Source organism: Xiphophorus couchianus, chromosome 12 (assembly GCF_001444195.1).
Source record: "Xiphophorus couchianus chromosome 12, X_couchianus-1.0, whole genome shotgun sequence".
NCBI lineage: Eukaryota > Metazoa > Chordata > Actinopteri > Cyprinodontiformes > Poeciliidae > Xiphophorus > Xiphophorus couchianus.
In genome coordinates this window covers 18,210,406-18,233,994 of record NC_040239.1, presented here as the reverse complement: position 1 = coordinate 18,233,994, position 23,589 = coordinate 18,210,406, and the positions used below count along the sequence as shown (strand labels likewise).

At 39.2% G+C, this 23,589-nt stretch overlaps 1 protein-coding gene across 1 annotated transcript; it reads right to left on the bottom strand.

Moving 5' to 3' along the window:
- Nucleotides 1-880: 880 nt before the first annotated feature.
- On the bottom strand, nucleotides 881-22,928 carry serinc5 (serine incorporator 5). Its single transcript, XM_028033862.1, has 12 exons — nucleotides 22,726-22,928; nucleotides 12,818-12,985; nucleotides 9,372-9,550; nucleotides 8,912-8,994; nucleotides 7,585-7,678; nucleotides 6,794-7,005; nucleotides 5,407-5,499; nucleotides 4,745-4,871; nucleotides 3,397-3,466; nucleotides 3,163-3,199; nucleotides 2,701-2,845; nucleotides 881-2,473 (listed from the first exon to the last, which is right to left on the bottom strand). Exons 1-12 carry the CDS (start codon nucleotides 22,750-22,752, stop codon nucleotides 2,329-2,331), a joined length of 1,380 nt encoding a protein of 459 aa, XP_027889663.1. The 5' UTR covers nucleotides 22,753-22,928; the 3' UTR covers nucleotides 881-2,328.
- Between the last annotated feature and the right edge of the window lie 661 nt (nucleotides 22,929-23,589).

Here is a 23,589-nt window from a genome sequence, read left to right as displayed (position 1 = left end):
CCATTTCAGTGACGGCATTTAGAGGAGCTGAACATTGTGTTTTATATCCTTTGTTAATTCAATAAGTAAATCAGTAGTTTTTCCTCGTGTTTATGCAATATATCTTCAGTTTATTAGTGCTGCTCAAACATAATAAGTTTTCAATGAATATTTCTTAAATATAATAAAAGCTGCCGTATGTAAAAATGTTTTTTTTACATATTTGTTAAAACTGTCACCATGTCATGACAGTATAAAATGAGGAAGCTCAATTTTTTTCACAGATTATCTGTCTTATATTGTCACGACAAAGTGAGAGTTTTAACAAATATGTAACAGGGTTTTTTTTTATTAAGTAAAAGTTACATACGGCAGCTTTAAGTAAAATAAATCTGGAAAACTACACACTGTTAAGTATCTTTTAATCTCTGGAATGATGACAACTAGGTGAAATGCTTGCTTGAACTCCAAATTTCACTTTTAAGTTACACTATGCAAGTACACTCACTGGTATTCAATTAAATGTTTCTAAGCAAGCTTCTGGCTTAATTTAGATGGACACTGATGGCTCTTATCAAAACTGGTAGCAAGTGGAAGAAATTTCTGCATCTACAAGTTTAAAGTTTCTCTCCTGACTCGAATTAAAAAGTGAAGAAAAGCAAGTGCAGGTTATAATTTGTTGTATATTCTCCTGAACGATGGACCAGATATGCAGCTCGTCCTCAAGAGTTGTGCGTTCTGACCTTGTTTTTAACAATATGTAATTCTGACCCTGTGTGACCTAGATAAAATCCACGAGGAATTCAAATTTATTGAAGTTGTATAATGAATAAAGGCCCTAAATTACTGTATGTCTCATCTGAACTTTTCTACTGACCTGTACACAGAAAACAACTTCTGATGGCATGTTATGCATGTTTTATTGAAATAACGCGAGCGTCATGTCATCTACAACTTTGCATTTCAAACATTTTGGTCAAATTACTGTCAGTCAGAAACCTTCGTTTACAGTGGTTTTCAATGTCTTACTTTATTGGTTTTTTTCCCTGTTTGAAAGCACCATTAAATTTCTACATTCACATTAATCACTGAAATGCAGAAACAAATGAATATCAGAAGAGTTTACAATGAAGCATACGTTCAAAATAAAATGTCAGCTCTGTTGCTATGTATAATTCTGTCTCCTTCTTTGAAACATGTTAAGAGAGAGATCAGACAAAGAAATGTTTGAAGGAACTGTTCAGCACAAGCAAACAGCTTTGCAGTGTGATGTCATTTTTTTTCTATAATACAATTTAACTCGGCTAAATTCAACATCCAGTGTTGAATAAATCACTTTTGACATCAGCTGTGCCGGCGTTTTCATAGACATCATGATGATGAAGCTTAAAACGTTTAACTGTGATTACATGAGTCAGCAAATACATAATGTTCAGAGTTGTATCTTTTTCTGCAACAGACCAAACAATGTGAGCAGTACTGCTGGCTACCTTTGGCAAATGCATTGTTGATTCAGTGGAGCTCTTCCAGAGAGGTGGCACTTTACAGATATAAAACCTCCTGCCATGCATGACAATGACTGGAAACACACAGGTGAGATGGATTTTCTCTAAGAAAGGTTTCGGCTCAAAGGGAGCACTGGCGATAGTAAAACTTTACCCTTGTGATCTAAGTGGAAACTTCACAACGGTGGGTGTCTAATATCAACAACTTGTTCTATTGCATAGAAAAACTACAAAACACAATATATAACAAATCACAACACATAGAGCTTAAACATAAGCCTGAGGAATGAGATTTTAAACATTGTTAAGAGGCCAAACCTGCTCAATTCACACCATAGATCTCCTTTCAATTCGGGATTAAATAAATACGTCTTCTGTAACATCTCTCCAACTAAATGTATCCCACAACATATAAACCTTTGCTACAACTTCTTGATGGTTTGATTTCACAGAACTGAAGCATCTGGCTGAGATTATAAAAGGAAAACAATAAAATAAAAACAAACTCTAATAATACAACAAAAGTCCACTTCAGAGAATCTACAAAGGCTCAATGGTTTTCAATGTAACTCAACTCCAGGTATTATTTTTGTAACTCCAGACCTGTTGGAAATACAAAGACAGTCAGTGGTATTAAAAGAGTTAAAAAATGACCATCGTTGTATAATCCAGCTTAAGATTGTAAAACAAAGACTGTAACATATAAAACAAAAAGGCGACAGATAATCCTCCACTTTGAATGTTGGGGGTAACGTAGGGCTGTGTTTTAAGGGCAGGCGGGGGGTTTGCGGTGGTCCCTTAGCCTCATCCATCAGAGAAGCTCAGGCTGAGAGAAGAAGGTGACCTAAGCCTCGAAGCGCTTCGGACACATCATGGGAGCGAGGAGCGTCATCATGTAGATGAAGAGGCAGACCCAGCAGGACACCACCTTGAGCCAGAACACCGACCAGCTGCCGTCCAGCAGCTTCTCAATCTTATGGTCATCATAACTGGGAAAGGCAGAGGAACAGGAAAACCATCGGAACTGAACTTCAGATTTTAACCAGAGTAAAAGCTGAGACAACAAAATATAAAGTATCAGATCAGAGGCAGTTGGTAAAAGAGTCGACGGTACAGTCCCCCGAGAAAACACGCACAAAAAAAAACAGGAAAAAAGCATAAAGACACAAAAACAGAGGGCTGAAACAAAATTGAAAAAAAAAAGCTTATTACTTACTGAAACCAGTTGGTGATAGACATCATGACGTAAAGAGAGCCCAGGAAGAAGACAAAATGGAAGAAAGAATAGCAGTAGATGGTTCTATCTTGCTCGTCGTACACCACGCTCTGACCTGAGGTGGTCTTCTCCTCTTCATAATCCTCTGAAAAAGACAAAACAACAATCATGCATGAAAGGTGAGGATCAGCAGCGCATGTAAAGTTTAAAACGCCTGAATCCTTAATGAGAAGACTTGGTATTTCTAAGTGCATGTGTACTTCCAGCAGGTGGCGGTGTGATCCAACACATGCTCCTCCCTCATCCAGATCCTGCTTTACTTTGTAACAATAACCTCCTAGTAACAGTGACATCATCTGTGTTTGCTGACCAATGCTTTCTCACCATCCCCAATCTAGCTCCAAAGTAGCAGCTAGATTGTGGACTCTGACTGTGAAGGACAAATGATTAGACTTTCCTCACCTGTGTCATCTCCGAAGCAGAAGCAGCAGCGAGCTCTCTGTGGAGGAAAGATAACGTTACTGCTGAGCTGGGACCAGATACGTGGGACAAAAACACACGCCTCACGTACAATTTGCCACATCTGTCTGAAGCGAGTGGACAGGGGGTTTTCTGTTGCTGTGGGGTTTTTTTTACGAGCCTGTATTTTAATTTAGCTTCACGCACCCTGTGAGGTCTGAATATTTGTGTGTTTACCTCAGTTTCTGGCTCACTGTTCCTATAGACCCGGAGAGCTGCAGAGCTGCGCTTAGTGGTCGATGTTAAACTAAAGGAGAGAAAAAGGAGCAAAAATAGAGAGAAAGGTTATAATTCCATCACCCTGTTTTTTTTTCTTGATAATTTGCCGTTTTAGCAGCCTGCGCGACCACAAGAGACAGGATGCCTCCAGTTGATGGGAAACACATGTGAACAAAGACATAGAGCCACAGTTTGTGTCTCCCCCAGCTTTTTGCTCAGATACAGCCAACTGGATGGAGCCTTCCAGAGCCAGCCAATACAAACTGAGCTGCCTGTGTCGTTATCGTTTCTCTCATCATCCTGAGTGCTCCTGAGGTTCAGTTGGGTTTCTTTAGATAAGCATCACACTGTATGAATTCAGTGAAGGCTCAGTTAAAAACGTATCTGCTTTACAGATGTTTTGTCCGTTCGTTTTGTTAGGAAAATTTAAAGAAAAACACCATAAGAAAGGTATTTCAACCAATTCTTGTTCTTCAACTGATCCTCAGTCATTGTTTTGCCATGTGCATTAGTAAAAACAATGTGTCTGAAAAATCAGCAAAAAGAAACAGAGTTAGTAACCAAAACTTAACTAGAAACCTGCAAAGCAGTTTGCTCTTCCTTAGTCAGAAAAACAAAACTAAAGGCTGAGACGGGCCAGAGGTTTCCAGGAAAATACATGTATACAGTCTAACTGTGTCATTTTGTTTTTCCCTAGAAACAGAAACTGAAACTACTGCAGTTATTTATTTCGCTGCCTCAGTTTATGATCTCATGTCAACATTAAGCTTAGGAATTAGGAAGCAGTATACATGGATCAATGCCACAACAAAGAAAATACATATCTTTTGACTGTGTTCACATTTTTAAAGGGATTAACCACTAAAAGTGTTTTTATACCAGCTAGTGACGGGTGATTCTGTTAAAGCTTAGTGAAAGCAGACGACTTCTTAAAGCTCTGTGTTTGCTTTGGTGGAAATACTCAGGTTTCCTCATTTACTTTCCATTTTTAGACAATTTAACCTGCCAAATAGAGATCATCTTTTCAGAAAGATTATCACCTTTCTGAAAATTTGTGAATAACAACCAGAATGTATACCAGATCTGACTGAATCTTTGTATGCATTTTTTCTGTCTAATCTTCAAAAAATATCTTTTGTATTTTATTAAAGTTTGGTTTATTTATAGCTGCTAACTTGTCTTTAATCTGTCACAACACCAACCTGGAGGAAGACATGTGTTCATCTTTAATGGAGGCTACAGCTCAGCACATGTTTACAACTGCTTCGGTTTGTGACCGATAACATGCAATATGTTTGCTTCCTACCAGGAGTAAATGATGCAGGCAAACAGGATCACCGCTCCCAAAAAGGTGACGATCTGCTTGTCGCTTTCTGACCCGGAGTTGAAGGGAAATACGCAGACAGTTTTGTTCACGCCATCGACTTCAATCACTAGCAGAGGAAAACATGTGGAAACACATATGTGAAAACTAAAACATATCTACAACCAATGAAGGACTCAAATGTAGAGTGGAACATTTACATTTTATGGCTTATATTATCATATTTATAAACGTAAAACTGTGTCAGTGCAACGAATACTAGCTTAAGCTAATTATCAAATGCTAACCTAACTTGTGAATCAATTGACCTAAGTTAGTATTAATTACAGATTGTTAGTATTAATTACAGACGGTTACAGATTGCCAGTACTAATTCATTACAGATTGTTACAGATTGTTAGTATTGATAACAGATTGTTACACATTGTTAGTACTAATTAATTACAGATGTTAGTACTAATTAATTACAGATTGTTACAGATTGTTAGTATTAATTACAGATTGTTACAGATTGGTAGTATTAATTAATTACAGACTGTTACAGATTGGTAGTATTAATTACAGATTGTTAGTATTAATTAATTACAGATTGTTAATATTAATTACAGACTGTTACAGATTGGTACAGATATTTCTGTTCTTACCTTCTTTTGGTTTGCTGGAGAAAGCAGAGAAGGTGAGGTACATGACGTACACGCTGATGACGCCGGGCTGCAGAAGCCCTGATCTGGGTTGCACTGCAGAAGCAAAAGCAAGAACAGACATTTTCAATTAAATATTCAAATAGGTCTTTACAAAAGTATTCACACCCCACATTTTGTCACGTCCTAATCCTAATAAAAAAATATCTGTGTGTTTTATTAGGATTTTAAGTCTTTGACAAACACTAAGTAGTGCATAACTGAGTTCCTTTAAATCAAGGCTAAAATCCCACCAGTTTAGAGTTGCCTTGATAAAAAATAACTGCAGCATTGATTAATATATTTTGATGATGGTATTCACAAAATGTAATGTTTAATGCTTGTTTTATGATTGGTTATTGCTGTTTTAACCTTGTTGCTGAAATGTGCTACACAAATAAACTTAACTTGACTTAATTGCAAGTTGTGTTTGCCACCCTTAGCTTGTCTAAATAAAATCAAACACGTCACATAATTCATAAATGGTCCAACTGCATATCTCTTAATCTCAGTGTAAATCCAGCTGAACTGTGAAGTCTCAGAGGTTTGTCAGAGAAGATTAGTGAACAAACAACACCAAGAAGACCAAGGTTCACAGCAGAAGCATCAGTGAGAAAGTTATGGAGAAGTTTAAAGCAGAGTTATGTTATAAAATAATTTATCCAATATCTCAAAGCTTTGTTCAACTCATCATCAGAGCAATGCACAAGCTCAAACCTATGAAGACATAGCATCAACCTATTGGGGACCCAGGCAAGGAGATTGTTTATCAGAGAAACAGCCAAGAAGCCCCTGGTAACTCTGGAGGAGCTGCAGAGATGCACAGCTTAGATGTCAACAACTGAACAACTGTTAGTTGTACACTCCCCAAGTCTGGCCTGTAAGTCCAAATTTTGTACCACAAATAAGCAAATGCAAGCTGGTATGTCAATAAAAAAATCATTGAATCCTTGAACAAGTGAACAGAACGAAGCCAGAAGAAGTTCTGTTTAGCAAAAGCCACATAGAAAACATCAAAGAAGGAGCTCTGGACAAAGAAGACCAACAATCTAACTTTTTGGATCCACACTATGCAACCTGGTACAAGGCCAGACCTGAATCCAACTTAGACATTTCATAGAACCTTTCGATCCAATCTGACTATTTCACCCAACAATTATAGTTTCTAGATGTGCAAAGCTGGCAGAGACATAGCCAAAACATTTCCATCTGTCACTGCAGCAAGTTCAAGAAATCAGAATATTCTAGCTACATTGTTTTTAGATATTTGGTAAATTTCTATGGTGAACTACATAATAACAAGAAACACTATTATAAACAATAACGACTGAATTGTATTGAAGTTTCTTACATTTCTGTATGTAGGGGGAGATGGCGAGCAGGGACACAATCAAGCAGAGGCTGCCATTGATGCCCAGAAAGATCTTGTTCAGAAAGCAGGCCTCAGGATGTGTGTAGTACACGCCCATGAAGACCACCGCTCCCACTGCGATGCTGAACAGAATCAGGGTCACCAACGCCAGCGCCGCGTACCACAGACGGTTATACTCCACACCTGAACTCCTGCAGGCAGAAACAGAAAGGGCGTCGGGGGGAGACAAAGCAAAAAGCGGAACAGAAAAAACAACAGAATATTAATAAGGGAATACAAACTGAATGAAAATAATTTAACAGGGGGGAAAAACAGGAGTGAAAATACACAAAAATACAACCCAGGAGTAAATGACCTAAAGGAAAATTCACAGGAAGGGAGACAGAGTAATGTGTGATGAGTTGCAGCATCACCATGGAAACATGACAGGAAAGGTTTACAGCTGCGCAGGTTCTTTCATTTTACTTTGTCTGGAAGTTTTACCTTTAATACAGTGGCATGAAGACAAGCAAAGGTTCACATTTTATTTTATGTCGATTGAAACCTTCACACATCTTGGAAACAATCTACCACCATCCACCAGAAACTTTTCTGGAAGATGCATCTTTGCTGAACAAAGTGCCCCATTAAAATACAAAGCTGTCCGTCTTCTTCTCTCGTCACAACTTTTTTTAAGAGCCTCCAAAGAGTAAATAACATTTTAGGGTTTTCTCTAACATATAAAGGTCAGCACTCATCTTTCAATGACAGCCACACTGTTCAGCTCTCACCAGTTTGTGTTCCATCTGTGAGCAAACTCCACCAGCAGCATGAGCTGGATCAGCAGGAAGAAGGCTCCACCTGCAGCTCCAATGTAGCGCCACACTGTAACGTTAAACAGAGACCAGGACACATGTTGAAATGGTGACAAGATAACATTCTGAGCTCAGGTAAACTGAATAATAACAAATAAAGAGGCAGGTTTTGAAAGGATGGTCATTGTGGATTTAAATGCATCATTGCATCACACTTGGAGGTATCAGAGTAGGGCTGAATATAAACTCACACAATTTTTCTCATTTTGTTGGTAAAAGATTTTGAAAATCCTACGTTCTCTATAACTACATCCTACTTCATGTTGACCTGCAACGTAAAATCACTGTAAGACACACTGAGGTTTGTGGTTCGTAGATGACCTAATGTGAAGATAAAATACTAAATATAAACGTTCTCCAATACGACAATAGGGATGAAACCAAATTTATTTTTTTATTTTAACTTTATCCAACTGAGTATTTTCACATCCCCTAGTATCACATCCTTATCAGAAGTTAAATATTTCTTTTTGCAGACTTTAAAACTCAGGTCATTCAAAATTGTGTTAATGTAGCAGGCATGACTGAAATGATTTCCAGATGAATCAATCATTGGAATAATCATTAACAAACTTTGTAAACAATTGTATTTGAGTATACAGACTCAAAATAGGCCAATTGCTGAAAGAACAACATATTCACAGCAGTAATTAAACCAAAACTGTACAAAAATGTGTATATTTTGCCACAAGCAGAAGCTTACGAAAAAAACACTTCATCTGTAAATAAGTGCTGTCCAAACTTCCTCAAGTGGCAGCTTGAGCTTCACCTGGTTCAAATGTTGTTAAAAAAACCTATTATGCACCTTTTGTTATCCAAATATTAATTGGTTAATCCAAAAAATACTCCACAGATTAGTCCGAGTATTGATATTAAGTCCTGAGCTTTTCACATCTTGATGTTAGAAATATTTTTTAGCTCCAGATGCTTCCTTTAGAACAAGTATTCAAACAAACACCAAAGGACTGTTATAAAATTTTAGGCAACAAAATGCTTGTTTTCTTATTACAAAAATAAATAGAATTATTTATTTACATCTTTTAATGTGTTTTAATAACAAATACAAAGGCCTTAACAGTTAAATAAAAACTTTGCTGTTTTTTTTTATGTGATTAACTGATCAATCATCAGAATAACCAATAAAATAATCAATTATTAGAGTAATTATTAGTTGCAGCCCTAACAACAGATTTTATAGGAATAGAGCAGAAAGTACTTTGGTTTTGCAGTAAAGGCGTTTTACCTTCCAGAAAGGTTTCCTGCTGGGGAATGAAGAAAGCTCCAGTGCAACAACCAGCCAGCAGGAAAAACTTCAGCAGCCAGAAGCTGATCGTCAAGGGAGGCAAGAAATAAAAATATATCTTAAAATCTAAACTAATGCAATATCAGTTAAACTATTTATGTAAATATTCATATGTAAAAATGTAAATATGATTGTGATAAATGCATCATATTTCAATAACTTAATGAATACATCATAAAATATTTACAAGTCAAAACAATTAGATTTTTATTCAAAAATTCTAGTTTTATTCAATCTCATTTTCTGTTTGGAAGTCAATAAATGTGAAACCAAAATCTGTGAACAACTGGCCGAGTCAGCATGTATTTTCTCTAAACAGCGCCCCGCCACGAGGTGTGGGGCTGCATTTCAGTCTTAAAGACAACTGTATATTTCATAAACTATAGCAGCTCATTTTTACCCGTTGTGAATGGCCGCTCTGCAGCCTGTGCTGCTGTTTATCCGAAGCGTGAAGATGCAGAAGAAGAGGAAGAAGCAGGCCATTCCAAAGCACATCTTGTAGACAGCAGAGTATCCCACCAGAGTCTTGCAGTTCTCCCCTGCATTCATCTTCTCACACAATTCGTTGTAGAAAGGGATCTGATGGGCAAAACCAGAGAGCAAAAAGAAAAAGAAGAAGAAAAAAAAACAGGATTAGATCATTGTGGCAGTGGACAGAGACCCACCTCTGCTTATGTTTGTATTGAGTGTGGCCTCAGTGAAAGGGCCCAATAGTGTCTATTCTCTGTGTCACGGCTCTAAAGCAGCTGAAAGACGGAACAGGCAGCAGCAACAAATGCGCGGTCTCTCTGTGGAGCCCTCATTCATCCTCGGTTCTCTGCAGCCTGTTAGAGGGGCCTTAAAACTAACTGACAGTGTACACACACAAAGGCCGCAGATGAATAAATTAAATGCTTTTTGTCACCAAGTCAGAAAAATGTGAAGAGGGACAAGAGACGGAACAAACTACACGGGGGGAGGAGGGGGGGATTACGGTTTATGCTCCAAAAACCGCATCACAAGAGGAGAGGCAAAGCAAGGGTGAGTAATAAAAATGAGAAACTTGGCGTGGCTTTCATAGGAAATTGGGCTGAGGTCCAACAGAAGAGACAACTTCTGGATTTAAAAAACAAAGAATGAAGACTGATATATGGTGAACAAACTTTTTTGTTTGTTTGTTTTTTTTTTCTCCGAAGAGTTTTTGCGGCGCTAGTGGCTCGTATTTTTTTTGCGACAGTAGGCAAAGAGGGCGAGGAGAGAGGGGAGGACATGAGGCAAAGGTCGCTGGGACCGGGAGTCGAACCCGCGACGTCCGCGTCGAGGACTAAGGCCTCCAAACGTGGGGCGTGCTAACCCCCTGCGCCACCACAGCACGCCCCATGGTGAACAAACTTGCCAGCTCGAGAGACGAGAGTCCAAGTCAAATGGGAAAGAAATGGAAAACAAAATAAGAGTGGTAACTTTTTTCTATCACCCAGTTCTTTTGTTGGCAGCCCAAGCAAAGGAGCTGGAGTCAGCCTTCAGTTCTCAGAAACTCAAGGGTAATTTACTTAGATCACATATAAAGCTGCACGGCGCTGGAGTCTATTAACTTACTGAAAAGCTGAAGAGAGAGCCAGGTAATTAGAGCACGATACATATTAATCCTTTTGGGCAAGTACACCCTGTACAACAAGCTAGATTTTTGCATCTAATTCTCTAGATGGTGATACAGGCGCCAGCCCAGCCTCTGCACACATGAACTCACTGGTATGTACCACAAAAGTGTGTGAATGTTTTCCCCAGGTGTGTGTCTAATTTTAACAGACCTACTGATAGAAAAGCGGATGCTTTGAAGATACATTTGTGCTTCGTTTGTCAGCTCTAAGATTGTATAAGTGTAAGCAGATGTTACATGAAATACCATAAAATGAACCTGTATATGTCAGTTCGAACACAGTTAACAATCAGTAAATGACACAAATAATCTCAATTCTAAGACATTCAACAGCTACTACCCAGGTCAGTAGTGGAAAATGTGTGTAGTGTTTATATTAATGCCTCCCCGTTCTATTCGAGTGAGTAACTAGTACGAAGAGGATAAAAATACAAATAATTTTAAAAAGCCTTTCTTTCCAAGTGAGTTACATTTAAAATAACTTTTCTGATAACAAAAGCAGTAACCAAAATGTATAATTTGTCAGAAAAATATCACATTTTTTACAAAAACTTTTAATTGCTACTTCAAATTGTAGCACCAAACACTGACAATACTTTGAATGATTGTGGTACAAACTTTACCCTGTCAATCCTTCTAGTGATTATGGTTTATTATATAAAATGGGTTTCCCAAGGCAGGCTTTTGAAGATAAATATGTATGAAAATAAGCTTGTCTTTTTCAAAAGAAAAGATTAATGAAATCCAGCGCTCTTCAGAAAGGTGTAAAATATCATCTGACTGTACTAGTCACCGCTTGGGGACTTCAACAGGTGATAAATGATAGCTGAACATGTTCGATTCAGGCAGATTAAGCCGTCATCTCTTCAGCATGTAGAGCCAGATCATGACACACACAAAAAAAGCCTTTTTTGGAGCTTTTGTCTCCCATTAAGGATCATATTAGCATGTCCATGGTGTTGTGATTACAAGAAGAATGGCTGAACTGTTTCAAACTGCTGTAAATCTCTTTAGAGGAGACCAGCACTCCCACACACACAATGGCCGCTCTCTTAGGAGGGACTTCCCACTGTGCTCAGTGTGTCACTGACAGCGTCTGCTTGAAAGTGTGGAGGGGTTTATCAGAGGCCATTTTGTGCTTGGGTTGGCTTTTTGTAGAGAATCCTTGTATCACAGAGAAACACACAGCAGGGGATCCTGTCAAAATCTTTAACAAATACTGGAAAAGGGATACACAAAACAGAAAGACGAGTGGTTAAATATTGTCACCACGGAGCTTCTTCTGGAAAAGGAAGCTTGGCTGTTGTCATGGTAACAATCAGCATTGTATTCCTTTATACAATCCTTTGCTGGCCAGAAAAAGAAAAAAAAAAAAAAAAATATATATATATATATATATATATTTATTTATTTATTTCCTGGCCTTTTTTGTAGGTCAGTCTTGTGTTGTTGTGCAGTGAACACATTGCACTGCACCCTGTATGAATTGGATCACTTTTTACTGGATCACAAAAATCCAACATAAAATTAAGTGAGTTTATACTATTATATAAACTGACTAAAATATTGGATTGCTGTCCTGATGCAAAACCTGAGTGGATTTGAGCTATGAGGTCAGAAATTGCTTGCTGAATATTCTGTATTAAGGATTTCCAGGTAAATAGCAAGATCCAGGGTTCAATAAATTAAAACAAAACCTGCATGTTTTGAAGAATCAACGCATCCCCAGATAATCTAACTCCCACCACCGTGTTTGACCACAGTGTTTTTGTGGTCATGTTCAGGGAATGTTTGCCCCAAAGTTTTGTCAACACTAGACGCAGAGAGAGAGACGGTGGGCCAGCTACACAGAAAACAACAAGACAAAATCTGGGTTAAAGGTTGTTGGCCTGACTCATGAGATAACAGCTGTAGTATATACTCTGCAGGAAGTTACAATGATGAACTCCAATTTGGGTTGATTAAAGAGATCTTATGCAATCATCCCAGAACAACAGAGGAAGTTATTTATTAGAAGTAAACTCTCATTCCTCCCACTCTCTGTTTAAAGAGTGGGAGGAATGCTACACATCTCAGAGATTTATTCGGCAAACTAAAAACAAAAAGCAAAGTGGTATCCTATTAATACAATCCAGAGTTTAGCTTTATTATTGTCTGCATCCTTCTAAATGTGCTTGTTAAATGATCAGTTATTTCAATATTGTACTCACGTTGTCTTTCATTATCTGCTCCACAGTTGGGGACATCATGATGCCACAGATGACGGTGACCAGCAGGAAGTACAAGGCGTACATAATTCTGGTTCCAGTGGACTGCTTGATCTTCGGACAGCAGTTACAGCAGCAGGAGCAGGCCGCTGAGCCGCAGCAACAGGCCAGCTGGACAAATACAATAAGGACACCCTTAGCTGAGCTTCTTATTTCAGACGTAATGAATACTGACAATCAGGCAATCAGGAGACACAATGTGGTGGATGGACCAGAGAGAAGTTCTCTAAAGTCATTTACAAATTCAATTAAAATCTACATAAAGAATAAAAAGTAAGAGCAGGTTCAATAAAAACAAGAATAAAGCATTCATCTGGAACCAGAAGGGAAAAAAAGGGGATTCCTGCTGAAATAAATTCACTTTAAAAACAGTGATTCACACCAGCTGACAAATTCCCCGACTGCAGGAACAAGTGCAAAGAAGTCAGTGAGGTGCAGAGGAGGAACACAACAAATTGATCAACAATTTTAATGATCTAATGTCTGTCACAGTGGCTCTATCTTTATCGTAACAGACATAAGGAAGATGGGAATGGACACCACTCCAGGGCACAAAACACAAACATCTAATAACAAATTATTCACCCTTGTGAAGGAAAAATGTATTAACAATGTTTAATTAAATTTGAATGTACACTTTATGATGTTTTTATTAAAGTTTTGCACTCAGTTGCAGCTCAACAGGACATATGCTCTTCTGACCCTCCTCAAATAAGTGAAGAACAGGGTGTTCAGCAGTTAGAAATGTTAGACATGGCTAAGGTGATAAGCCTATTTTGTAGAAGTTCAGTTACTAGTATCTGTTTAGCCATCAGCAGAGAGGCCTTTTTGGATAAACGCCTATTTGGACACAGAAAGAAAGTAGAAGTTATCTACTATGTTTCGTTAAACAAACCTAAAAGGGTGTCTTATCCACAAGAAACACAGAGAATATGGCTAAAGTTGAACTGTGAATGTGTATGCAACCCTGCTCAACTGAAACTTACAGATAAGTAACTTATAGATTTTTGCCTGACACTTGAGCCAGGGGGTGTGACTACGTAATTTGTGATGTGTCCTACGTAGATGAGGGGACGTTCAGCCCCAAGTCAGAACTCATCCGATTCTCACTGAGATGTGAGCTTTGTATGTTTTCTCCATTTGCAAATGTTAATTAAAGCTGTGTTTGTTCTCTCCTAAAGCTGAAGGTTGGTCTCGAATTTTGTGCAACTTAACACCCTCACACAGGATGATCACTCTGTCAAAATATCCACCTTACTATTTGACTTGTCAGCTAAAATTTAAGGTGGATCAAGTTGGTAGCAGAAAGGGACTCTATATGGAGGCTGCTGCTTTAGCAATGTTGGCCAAGCTAACCATATTAATCGCTAAAATAACACGCTAAAGCTAGCTTAAAATCTCAACTATGTAGATATTTTGTCTTTAAGTGTTTTACAACGCGAGTCTGTTTTTATGTATTCTCATAATAAAGCTCTTAGAGAAAAAAATCAAATCATCCAAAAATTGATAATGGCTTTTCAAAAGTCAAAGACTGGAAATCTACCACAAACACCTGATTGGTGCGTCTCTTTTTATAAGTGAGACTTATAAACGAGTCGTCTCCATGTACCAGGGGTCTCAAACTCCAGTTGTCGAGGGCCGCAGTCCTGCAACTTTTAGATGTGCCTCTGCTGCACCACACCTGAACAGAATAATTAGGTCATTAAGGCTCTGGAAAACTGGTCTACACAAGGAGGAGGTCATTAAGTCATTTCATTCCAGTATTTTGTACCTGTGGCACATCTAAAAACTGCAGGACTACGGCCCTCGAGGCCTGGAGTTCGAGACCCCTGATGTAGACACACTGAAGAGGGTCAAAGTTGCCCACAACGCTTCAAAGCTGTTTTGACCAACCTTTGGTTCATCAGAGGCTGGAAGGGAATTGAGTTTTTTCAACCAATTTTACTCTCAAACTAAAACAATTGATTGAAAACACTGACATATTATTCAACCTGGCCTGAAAAATATGAAAAGTTTCTAAATACTTTCACATTCCTATATCTGAGAATTATCCAACAATACAAAGTCATAGCTTCTCCATAACCAGTAGTAAACTTGGAGACAACCACAAGTGACTGTTCATATTGGTCATTCATGGTTTCAGCCACAAAAGACAAACGGCCTCTCTCCTGCACGTCACTACAGAGAATAAAAACCCAATTGAGCACAGAGGCCTGCACTGTTTCCTCTGTCAGGGCGTCACATAGGAGGAGGATAACTACATAAAAGAGGTCTCTGTATTATATTTAGAAAGCAAGGCGCTCTATGATTTGCAAGGCCTTTCTGAAGCCACCTCACTCAGCGGTTAGAGGTCAATCCTGTGATCTCCATCTGTACATCTATCTGATCCATCCACTTCTGATTCAAAAACTACAAAAAGAAAAGATTAACTTGGATAATGCTTCATTCTTTCTGAAGGTTTAAATGCATTTCAAACAATGTTGTCACTCACAGATACTGCAGAGGGAAGTTGTGAAACACATGACTGAGAGCAGTAGAAGGACAGCACTTCCTGTAGGTTTCCAGCATAAACAAGTCAGCACTATATTTATCTGGTGATTGCTACATCTTTTCTTTTAATAAGCCTTTGTGTCATTACAAGAACATTGTCCTGTGAGCAGGAATTTGCTGTGTTTGTAAGTTTTGTTAATAGGAAAGCACTCTTTTGCACCTCATGGCATTTTTTTTTGTTAACGCACAAATGCCTGTTGGTGGAAACATCCTCTAGCACTTGACTGACAAATGTACACCAAAACTTACACGTTGTTGGAATCAAGCTTTCCATCTCTGTCTCCCTGCTTCACCAGCCCAGAGATCTCCCCGTTAGCCTTCCTGCTGCCAGTCCAACTATTTATCCATCCATCACCTCGGGCTCCAACATGGTTGCTTAGAGCTCTGGCTTTTCATAGCAGAGCAGAGCGCTGTCTTTTTGATGGCTCTCTTTACAGATTCCTGATTGAAAGCAGAACCAAAACTGTCTCCTTTGTCTGTTAGAGCAGGAGAAACTGCATCTCTGTCTCAGTTGCTCATCCTGAGAGAGCATTTACTTTACACACTGTGACAAAGAGAACGCCTATAAGACCAAGATTAAACTAAACAGACTGAAATAGCAAAACCCTTTTGAATCCGACATGAAAAAACGTGTCTAAAAGATGGGATCAAGCCTTTGGAAAGCAGACATTATGAAGAAGAGCTGAATCAAAATGAGTCCTGGCTTGTGAACAAGTAGGAAAATATCAATCTTTTTCTGATCAGTGTATGCGGCATATGTAAACACTACCAGGTTCAGCTGACAATAATTTTCGGGGTAGATGCTGTTACTGAAGGAAACAAATTCATAATTAAAGAGCTAGTCGGGGTAAAGATGAAAGCAAATGTTTAACTAGATAAGACTCAAATAATTTTCCAACTAGAAGGCCAAGAGGAGGAGACAAAAAATTTAAATCTGAAGAATTTGCCCGGCCCACCACAGGATTGCTACTCTGAGTTTGTACATCGTCGTCTCCATTATCCTCATAATATATGCATAATATACATAATACGAACTTTGCTTTTATTTCCAAATAAAAGGGTGTTTATTTTATTAAAATAAACTAAAAAAAAAACACCTAATTTGTGACCCATTGACTATAAGAGCATTTTTAAATAAGCATCTCTTAAACTGTTAGATTTATTCTGCTGTAGAAATTTATAAACAGAGAAAAACTGGCAAACTTAGAATCTCATTAATTACTTTTATATGTAAAAGCACAGTTAAAGTAGCTCTCTGCTGGGCACGGCGGTGGGACAGGCATAGATCATGTGGCCCAGAGTCCTCAGTGTCACAGTCACGGGTGTGAGTCCCAACCCGTTGACCTTAGCCTAATGTCTTCGTCTTCTCTCACAAACCACTTCCTGTCCACTCACTGTCAAATAAAGGCCCCTGGAGTCAAAAAAATCTGTTTTGAGTTTCTGAAGAGCTGCAGGTCATCAACACCTGCTCTGGACAATACAAAACAGAAACTCCTGTTTTAATAAATGTTTGAATGAATCTCAACTGCTTTGGTTAATCAAACAAGATAACCGGAATACCATAATTACCAGCCCACCTCTCCACCCTCGACTGGTGACCCTGGGCAGGATTATGTGAGTACAGAAAAAGGAAGGATGAATGAAGTTTAGCCTTGATTCGATGCTTGTGCCTCCTGGTTTCCATTTGCATACACGCAGCTGAACAGGGTAAGCTGTCACCTTTAGTCTCTGCTGCAGACTCATGTCTCTCTCAATGGGCAATTAATTAACCACAAAACGCTGCATACAAGTAGAGAAAAAAATAGAACAATTTAGGATCTGATGTTGTTTAGATTTCATTAGTTAGGGGGTATTTCGCCAGCAGATTGCACACAGTGAGGCGGGCAAAGAGCAGACTGAGGAGCAGATCTGGGAACACGGAGAGGGACCTGAGAGATGGGAATGTCTTGAGGAATTCCTCCACACAGATGCAAAAGGAGCACCCATAGCAACCCATGCTGACCTTACCCACTTCACAGGCCGTCCACCCCCCGGCCTCCCTCACTGCTAGTGCCCCTCACCAGTACAATGACAGGTGGTTGGCCTGTCTGCAATTCAAACCCCCAACCTAAATATGATCAGCGGCCTCCCAGCCGTTTGTCATGGTGTTGCAGCTATTCATCCTGAACTGCACAAGTCTGGCCCCCACACAGCTCTTTCCACGCCTGTCTTCAGTCAAACCAAGGACAGATTCTGAGAAAATCTTACAATACAGTCAGTGTAGACAAACTCTGTTCTACTACTCTCTTATCTTAGCGCTGTGTTTCACTCCCTTCATCAGTCCTTATTGCGTTGCTAGGACAGTAACCATTATCTCTTTGACTTTTTCTCTCTTTTTTTCCCACAGTTCACCTTCTTCTCCACTCGCTCCCATTATACTGCTTTGCTACAATGTGATAACACCATTTGAAACAGAAAGGAGATTTCCTCTCTACTACATTTGAATCTTCTTGATGGTGGCCTATCACATTTGCTTAAGATGGGAAAGAACGTGAAACCAATATGGATGTTTTTGCAACACACAGCAGACTGTATGGCCTCTTTACAGTAACTAATGATACCTGCTGTGTTATACTCTTCACTCCCTTATTAATGCCAATCTAAGTGATAAAAACAACGACACTGTTTGGCCTACAACAGACGGAGAAGTTTACCTCAGTCAAACCCAGAAGGCTGTGCGGCACGTAGCCACAGAGAAGCAACCGCTTACACAATACAAACAGGCCTCTCACAAATTCAGGTCAGCCACTGTCCGCACAGCGAGGCTGAAAATCCCAGCCAGATTTACAATGAAGTACGGGGCTTCTCCCTCTGGCAGTTCCTCTAACAAGCAGAGGTGTCAAAATACTGTTAAATACAGGTCGCAGGAAGCCAACACCGTTCTGTTTCACCTAAACACACTGGCCCTGAAAAAAAAAAAAGATTAAAAAAAGCATGGCAGTGAGAAAAGACGTGACTCACACCTAACGTGAGCTCTGTCAAAAGCAGCAGTACAGACACAGCAAAACCCTGCAGCCAGATTTTCACTACCGCAAACAGTAACTCTCACTTATCCTGCATCATGTGGCCAAGTATGGTTCCTCAAAGTGACAACACTTCTTAACATCTGTAATAAGTTGGTCACAATGAATCATCCCAGACCAAAGGTTCAGATAAAACTGCTGACCCACCCACTTTTCTCAGGTTACATCAATGCTTTGTGCTGGAGGCAGTCACAGGAAACCAGCAGAGTGAAATAAAAGTGATGCAGGCGAAACAAAAGAGCTTTAACATACGACTCCATTACTCCACATACTGTGAGTGACAGTCCCGCTATTGTCTGTATATCCAGGCAGCTGTATACACACAGCAAAAATGTATCAGTGCTCTGTTTCCCTATACACACAGGGAGATCTTTGCTTACTCTTTGCAAACGGATCCCCTGGATACAACCAGCAGCTAGGAAACTTTAGTTTGTTGGGAGTGGAAACAGCTGAACTAAAAGGAGGATTGAGTTACAGTAAAGAGGAATAACTGAGGGCAATGATCATGAAATTCCTCACAGATGAAACTCTTTGTCACAAAGGAAACAGACTGAACCAGAACAGGAAGACGAGACAATATGAGATCAACAGATACAGGAAAATCTACAGTCATGCTGTGTTTATGCCAACACAAAGGCCAGTTTTTCATCCAAAGTGAATGTTTTTATCAGCCCTCCATTTGGAAAGACACAAATTAGACAAGAGTTAGCTAGTATTTCTCTATGTTGCATCATTGACTTTAGATCTTGCTCACTAATATAAAAGCACACACAAAACCTAAAGAAAAAAAACACAGATTGGAAAAGAACAGGGTTTGTCCCAGTGAACTCACCACCACAGGGCTAATTAGAGATGCATGGGTAAGGTTTGTCTGGCTGATGTTGTTCTTTGTACTGCGAGTCATAAAATCCAACAGAAAAGTCAAGTACTGTAGACATCATTTGTGCCATCAGGTAGTAGACGGACACTACAGGAATGAAGGACTGGCAGTAATGTCCCACTGGGAAAACAAACCCCTGCTGCCGCTGACTTCAGAAAAATTCCTGAGAGTTAACTGAAGACTAACGACATGCCATGCCCGTGTTATGACGGCGGGCAACGTAAATCCTGCAAGCTATGGCAATACAACAACGGGGTGAGGCAAACTACTCTGCAGATTTTGTTACATTGCAAAAATTGAAATATCTGTCCGTCTTTCCTCAAAGAGAGCTGCAAACTAAGTAAAAACACATTTTCTTTGTTTGTTAAAGAGTTAGATTTAGTTATAAAGGACCTTTAAATTAAATGAGTTTGATTACTTTTGACCACCTTGATGACAGAAAAAGAGCAAATGTGTTTTGTCCTCAAAAACAGATGTCTGATTTAAAAGTGAAAAACGCTCGTTTTATTTAAGGACACTTTAAGACAAAATGAGCCAACTCCCATGGCACGGCTTGCACCCGTCATGCCTCAGTTCATAGCCACCAGCAAGACATTTTGTACAAACTTTTACAGCCGAGGGCTAAAAGCAATTTTCTAACTTTTACTGTAAAAATGTGCTTATATGTATTATATGATTATACTGTCTATGTGCAGGTGGTTGGCTCTGTTGTTTTGTTTCAGCAGGGATATAAACCTCCCATATGTAAGAAGGCACAACTGGCCCAAAAGGGGGTTCTATTCAAAAGAAATATGGTGTAAGATACAACTTTAGCATGTGATACAGTTGAAATAAAAATAAAACATGAGATCTAGACTTTTCTAAAAAAATACAAATAAAATAATACACTATGATTAAGAAGATGGATACATAATTGTTTGTTTACAAGTGTGAGATGAAAGGAGGATGGAGCAGAATAGCAAAACATGAGTCTCAAAGAATAACCTTTCATTTTCTTCTAACTACTGAGGCTCAACCATGGCTACCACACCTTCGCATTACAGTGCTTACAGACATGTGCTGCATTGCATCCCAACATACACAGCACTTTGGACACCCGGCTGAAGCTTATCCATGGGTCCTGTTGCCACTCCAACATTTCATCGATTGCTAAACTCAGCGACAGATTTCAAAGATCTCCTTCCACACCGTTACTTCTTCTATCACTTCGAATCCAACCCAAACAACAGTCGCTCTTCTCTAATTTCCAACCTTGGAGGCAGTGCGGAAATTGCCGGACCACACATCAGGCAGGGCCTCTCAAAACTTCAAGTGTGGCACATAAGCATGGAGAAAAAAGTTAATTAGAAGTACACAAATAGATGGTGACGGACTAAATGGATTGTCTGTGGCAGGGATTAGTACACTCCCCGTGCAGTAACTCTCAACTGGTCTTATTGTTTGCCCTTCATTTTCTCCTAATCCTGCCCCTTTTCCATCATCCCGGCTCTTTGAAAGGCACAGGAAATGGAAGTAAGCTCCCCCTTAGATGAGGGGTGAATGTGTAATTAAATTCCTGCCCAGACCAACGCAGCAGCAGCAGTATCACGGAGGATCGCTTGGATGCTATATTGAGAGGGCTATTATATTTCAAGTGTTATTCAGTCCCACTCTGCATGTCGGTAATGTGTTTGACCAATTGAAAAACTTTTCCTGCTCTCAATTGCTGCCGATTTTAGAGGATGAGACGAGATGCTAAAAATCCCAAAGAGTATTGGAGACATTGTGACGACAGAAAATAACTAGGGAGGAAAATGTAGGTTACACCAAACACGCACTAGCATCTTAATGTTCAAATAAAAGACAAACTGATCAGAATTTTGTGGCCTATTTCCGATCGAAGGTTCTGTAAAGTTTCCCTATTTTAGCTGATTTTAATTTCTTTTTAAGAGTTTTACTATAATAGAAGCATTCAGTTTTACCCTGCTGCTTAAAAGCAGTTATTTATTAGCATGGCTGACATTACTAAGACAATATCAAAATAAAGTCATTTCCAAAAGGCTGCCAACATTTAAAAATTACAAATCATATAAAATGCATCATCTTCTCTGTCAACTGTTCCTTCCTGTTCTCTCCTCTCTAAATCTCAGTGAACTCTGGACATGTCCTACAAACAAGGGATGGGCGCTACAGATTTTAAAATGTCATAATTTATGGTAATAATTACCATAAAAATGCCAAAGACTATTTAAAATGTGATCATAGTCTTTTTATGAGCATAGATGTCACAACTGAAATACAAACACAATTCCTTCTATAACTAATAATCACACTTTTACTGATATTATGTAATTCAGAATAAAGCTAGTTAAGTTGAAAAGAACAACTAGGATTTTTACTCAATGTCCAATCACATTAACTAAAGAAATGGTTTCTCCTACAATGTAGTTATCACAGACAGCATGTAAATACATTTCATACAGCTTATTGCAACATATTCTGCAAAATTTGTTTTCAGAACAAATAATTAATTATACACTTTAAGTTAAAGAGTGAAGAATTGGGCTCCAATCTACAATCAGAACATCAAATTGTGAAGAAAAAAAAAGTTTCTATCCGTTTACAGCTTACAAAAACATCCAAGTACAAAATGTACTAATTGCACTTTTTCTAAGTTTGTCACAATCATATAAACACAAGATATTATGAGTAATCTCCCCCCTTGGCAAAAATTGGAAGGTCAAAGCACAAAGGAAATCGGAACTTGGTTTCGGAAAGGAAAGGAGTGATTGGTGCATCTCTAAATATAAACGCAGACGTTATTATTTCGCCTACACTGTCTCTATCCTTTCACTATAGTGTGAATAAGAGATTTTAACAAGATTATAGTCCTAAAAGAGTAAAAGCAGCTTCCTGTGAAGTTTTAGGAGTCAACAGGAAGATGGTTGAAAAGATGAAACAACTCAAATCCACAACAAAGAGGTGGTGTTTATAACTCAGCCAGCTTCCAGAGGAATGCGACTTGCTTTGAAAACCCATTGCTCGCCCTCCAGTCCAGCTAGTTTTGATAGTAACTCGTTTACGGCGCTATAGCTTTGCCTCGGCTCGCTTTGTCCTCATCCCGCAGTGACGTTACTGAGCGGATCCAGAGCGTGAATTACGCATTTCTTTCATGCTATGCGTGAATCGGGACAACTGGCAAGCAAAAAATTCCCCACCAGACACGAGGAGAGACAAAAATAGGTGGTCTCAGTAGCAAAGGTCGAGCTGAAATTAATGCTGACATGAAGTGTAAACAAGGCTGAGCGCCACAGCCGCGTCGCTGTAGCGTTTATACCCGGTGGACAACAGCAGACAGCCGCCTGTCTATTGTTCCTCACCTGCGAGACGCAGCACGGAGTACACATCCTGCTCCACAGAGTCACTGAAATCCGCTTTGGGGTGAGAAAGGATGGCCGTTTTCCTCCTCTTCAACATGAAACCACCCGCCGCAGCAGCAGCAGACGAGGAGCAACGTGCCTGTTCTTCCCTGGTTCGCAGTAATGTCCCTGACCGCTGCCTCCGTCCTTCCTCCTCCTCTTCCTCCTCCTCGTCGTCATCTCTCCTCCCACAAAAGCCGCGCTGCGCCTGACATGCTGACAGCACCAAGAGGCGGTTGAAACTCACCATAAAGGAGTTTCATATATTTGTGTTACGGAAGAGGATTAGGGCCACCGAAATAATAATAATAATAATAATAATAATAATAATAATAATAATAATAATAATAATAATAATAATAATTCTGAGTTTAAAGTCAGAATTCTGAGATTAAAGTGAGAAATCTGAGATTAAAGTCAAAATTTTGAGATTAAAGTTAGAATTCTTTTTTTTTTCGGTGGCCCTAATCCGCTTCCGTACTCAATGGCTGGTACAGGAGTTTCAAGGATATCTAAAACATGAATGAAGCTGGAGTAACACTCCAGGTATGATTTTGATGAGGGAATGACATTATAATATGATGGAAAGCTCAAAAAAGGTGATCTTACATAACACCTCACAGTTTGAGAAACATAAAGAGAAAAATTAAAACTTCAAATTTCTTTCCTTAGGTCTGCTTGGATTGTGGCACATCAGGGTGTCTCGCCTGAGTCATGTTGCAGCTGCCACAAGTTGCCAGCTTGTGAAGCCTCCCTGACATGGCCAACACTGATAAAGCTGCCAACGTAGCTCCAGGTGTTGCTATTTGCCAAAAGCTGTCATAT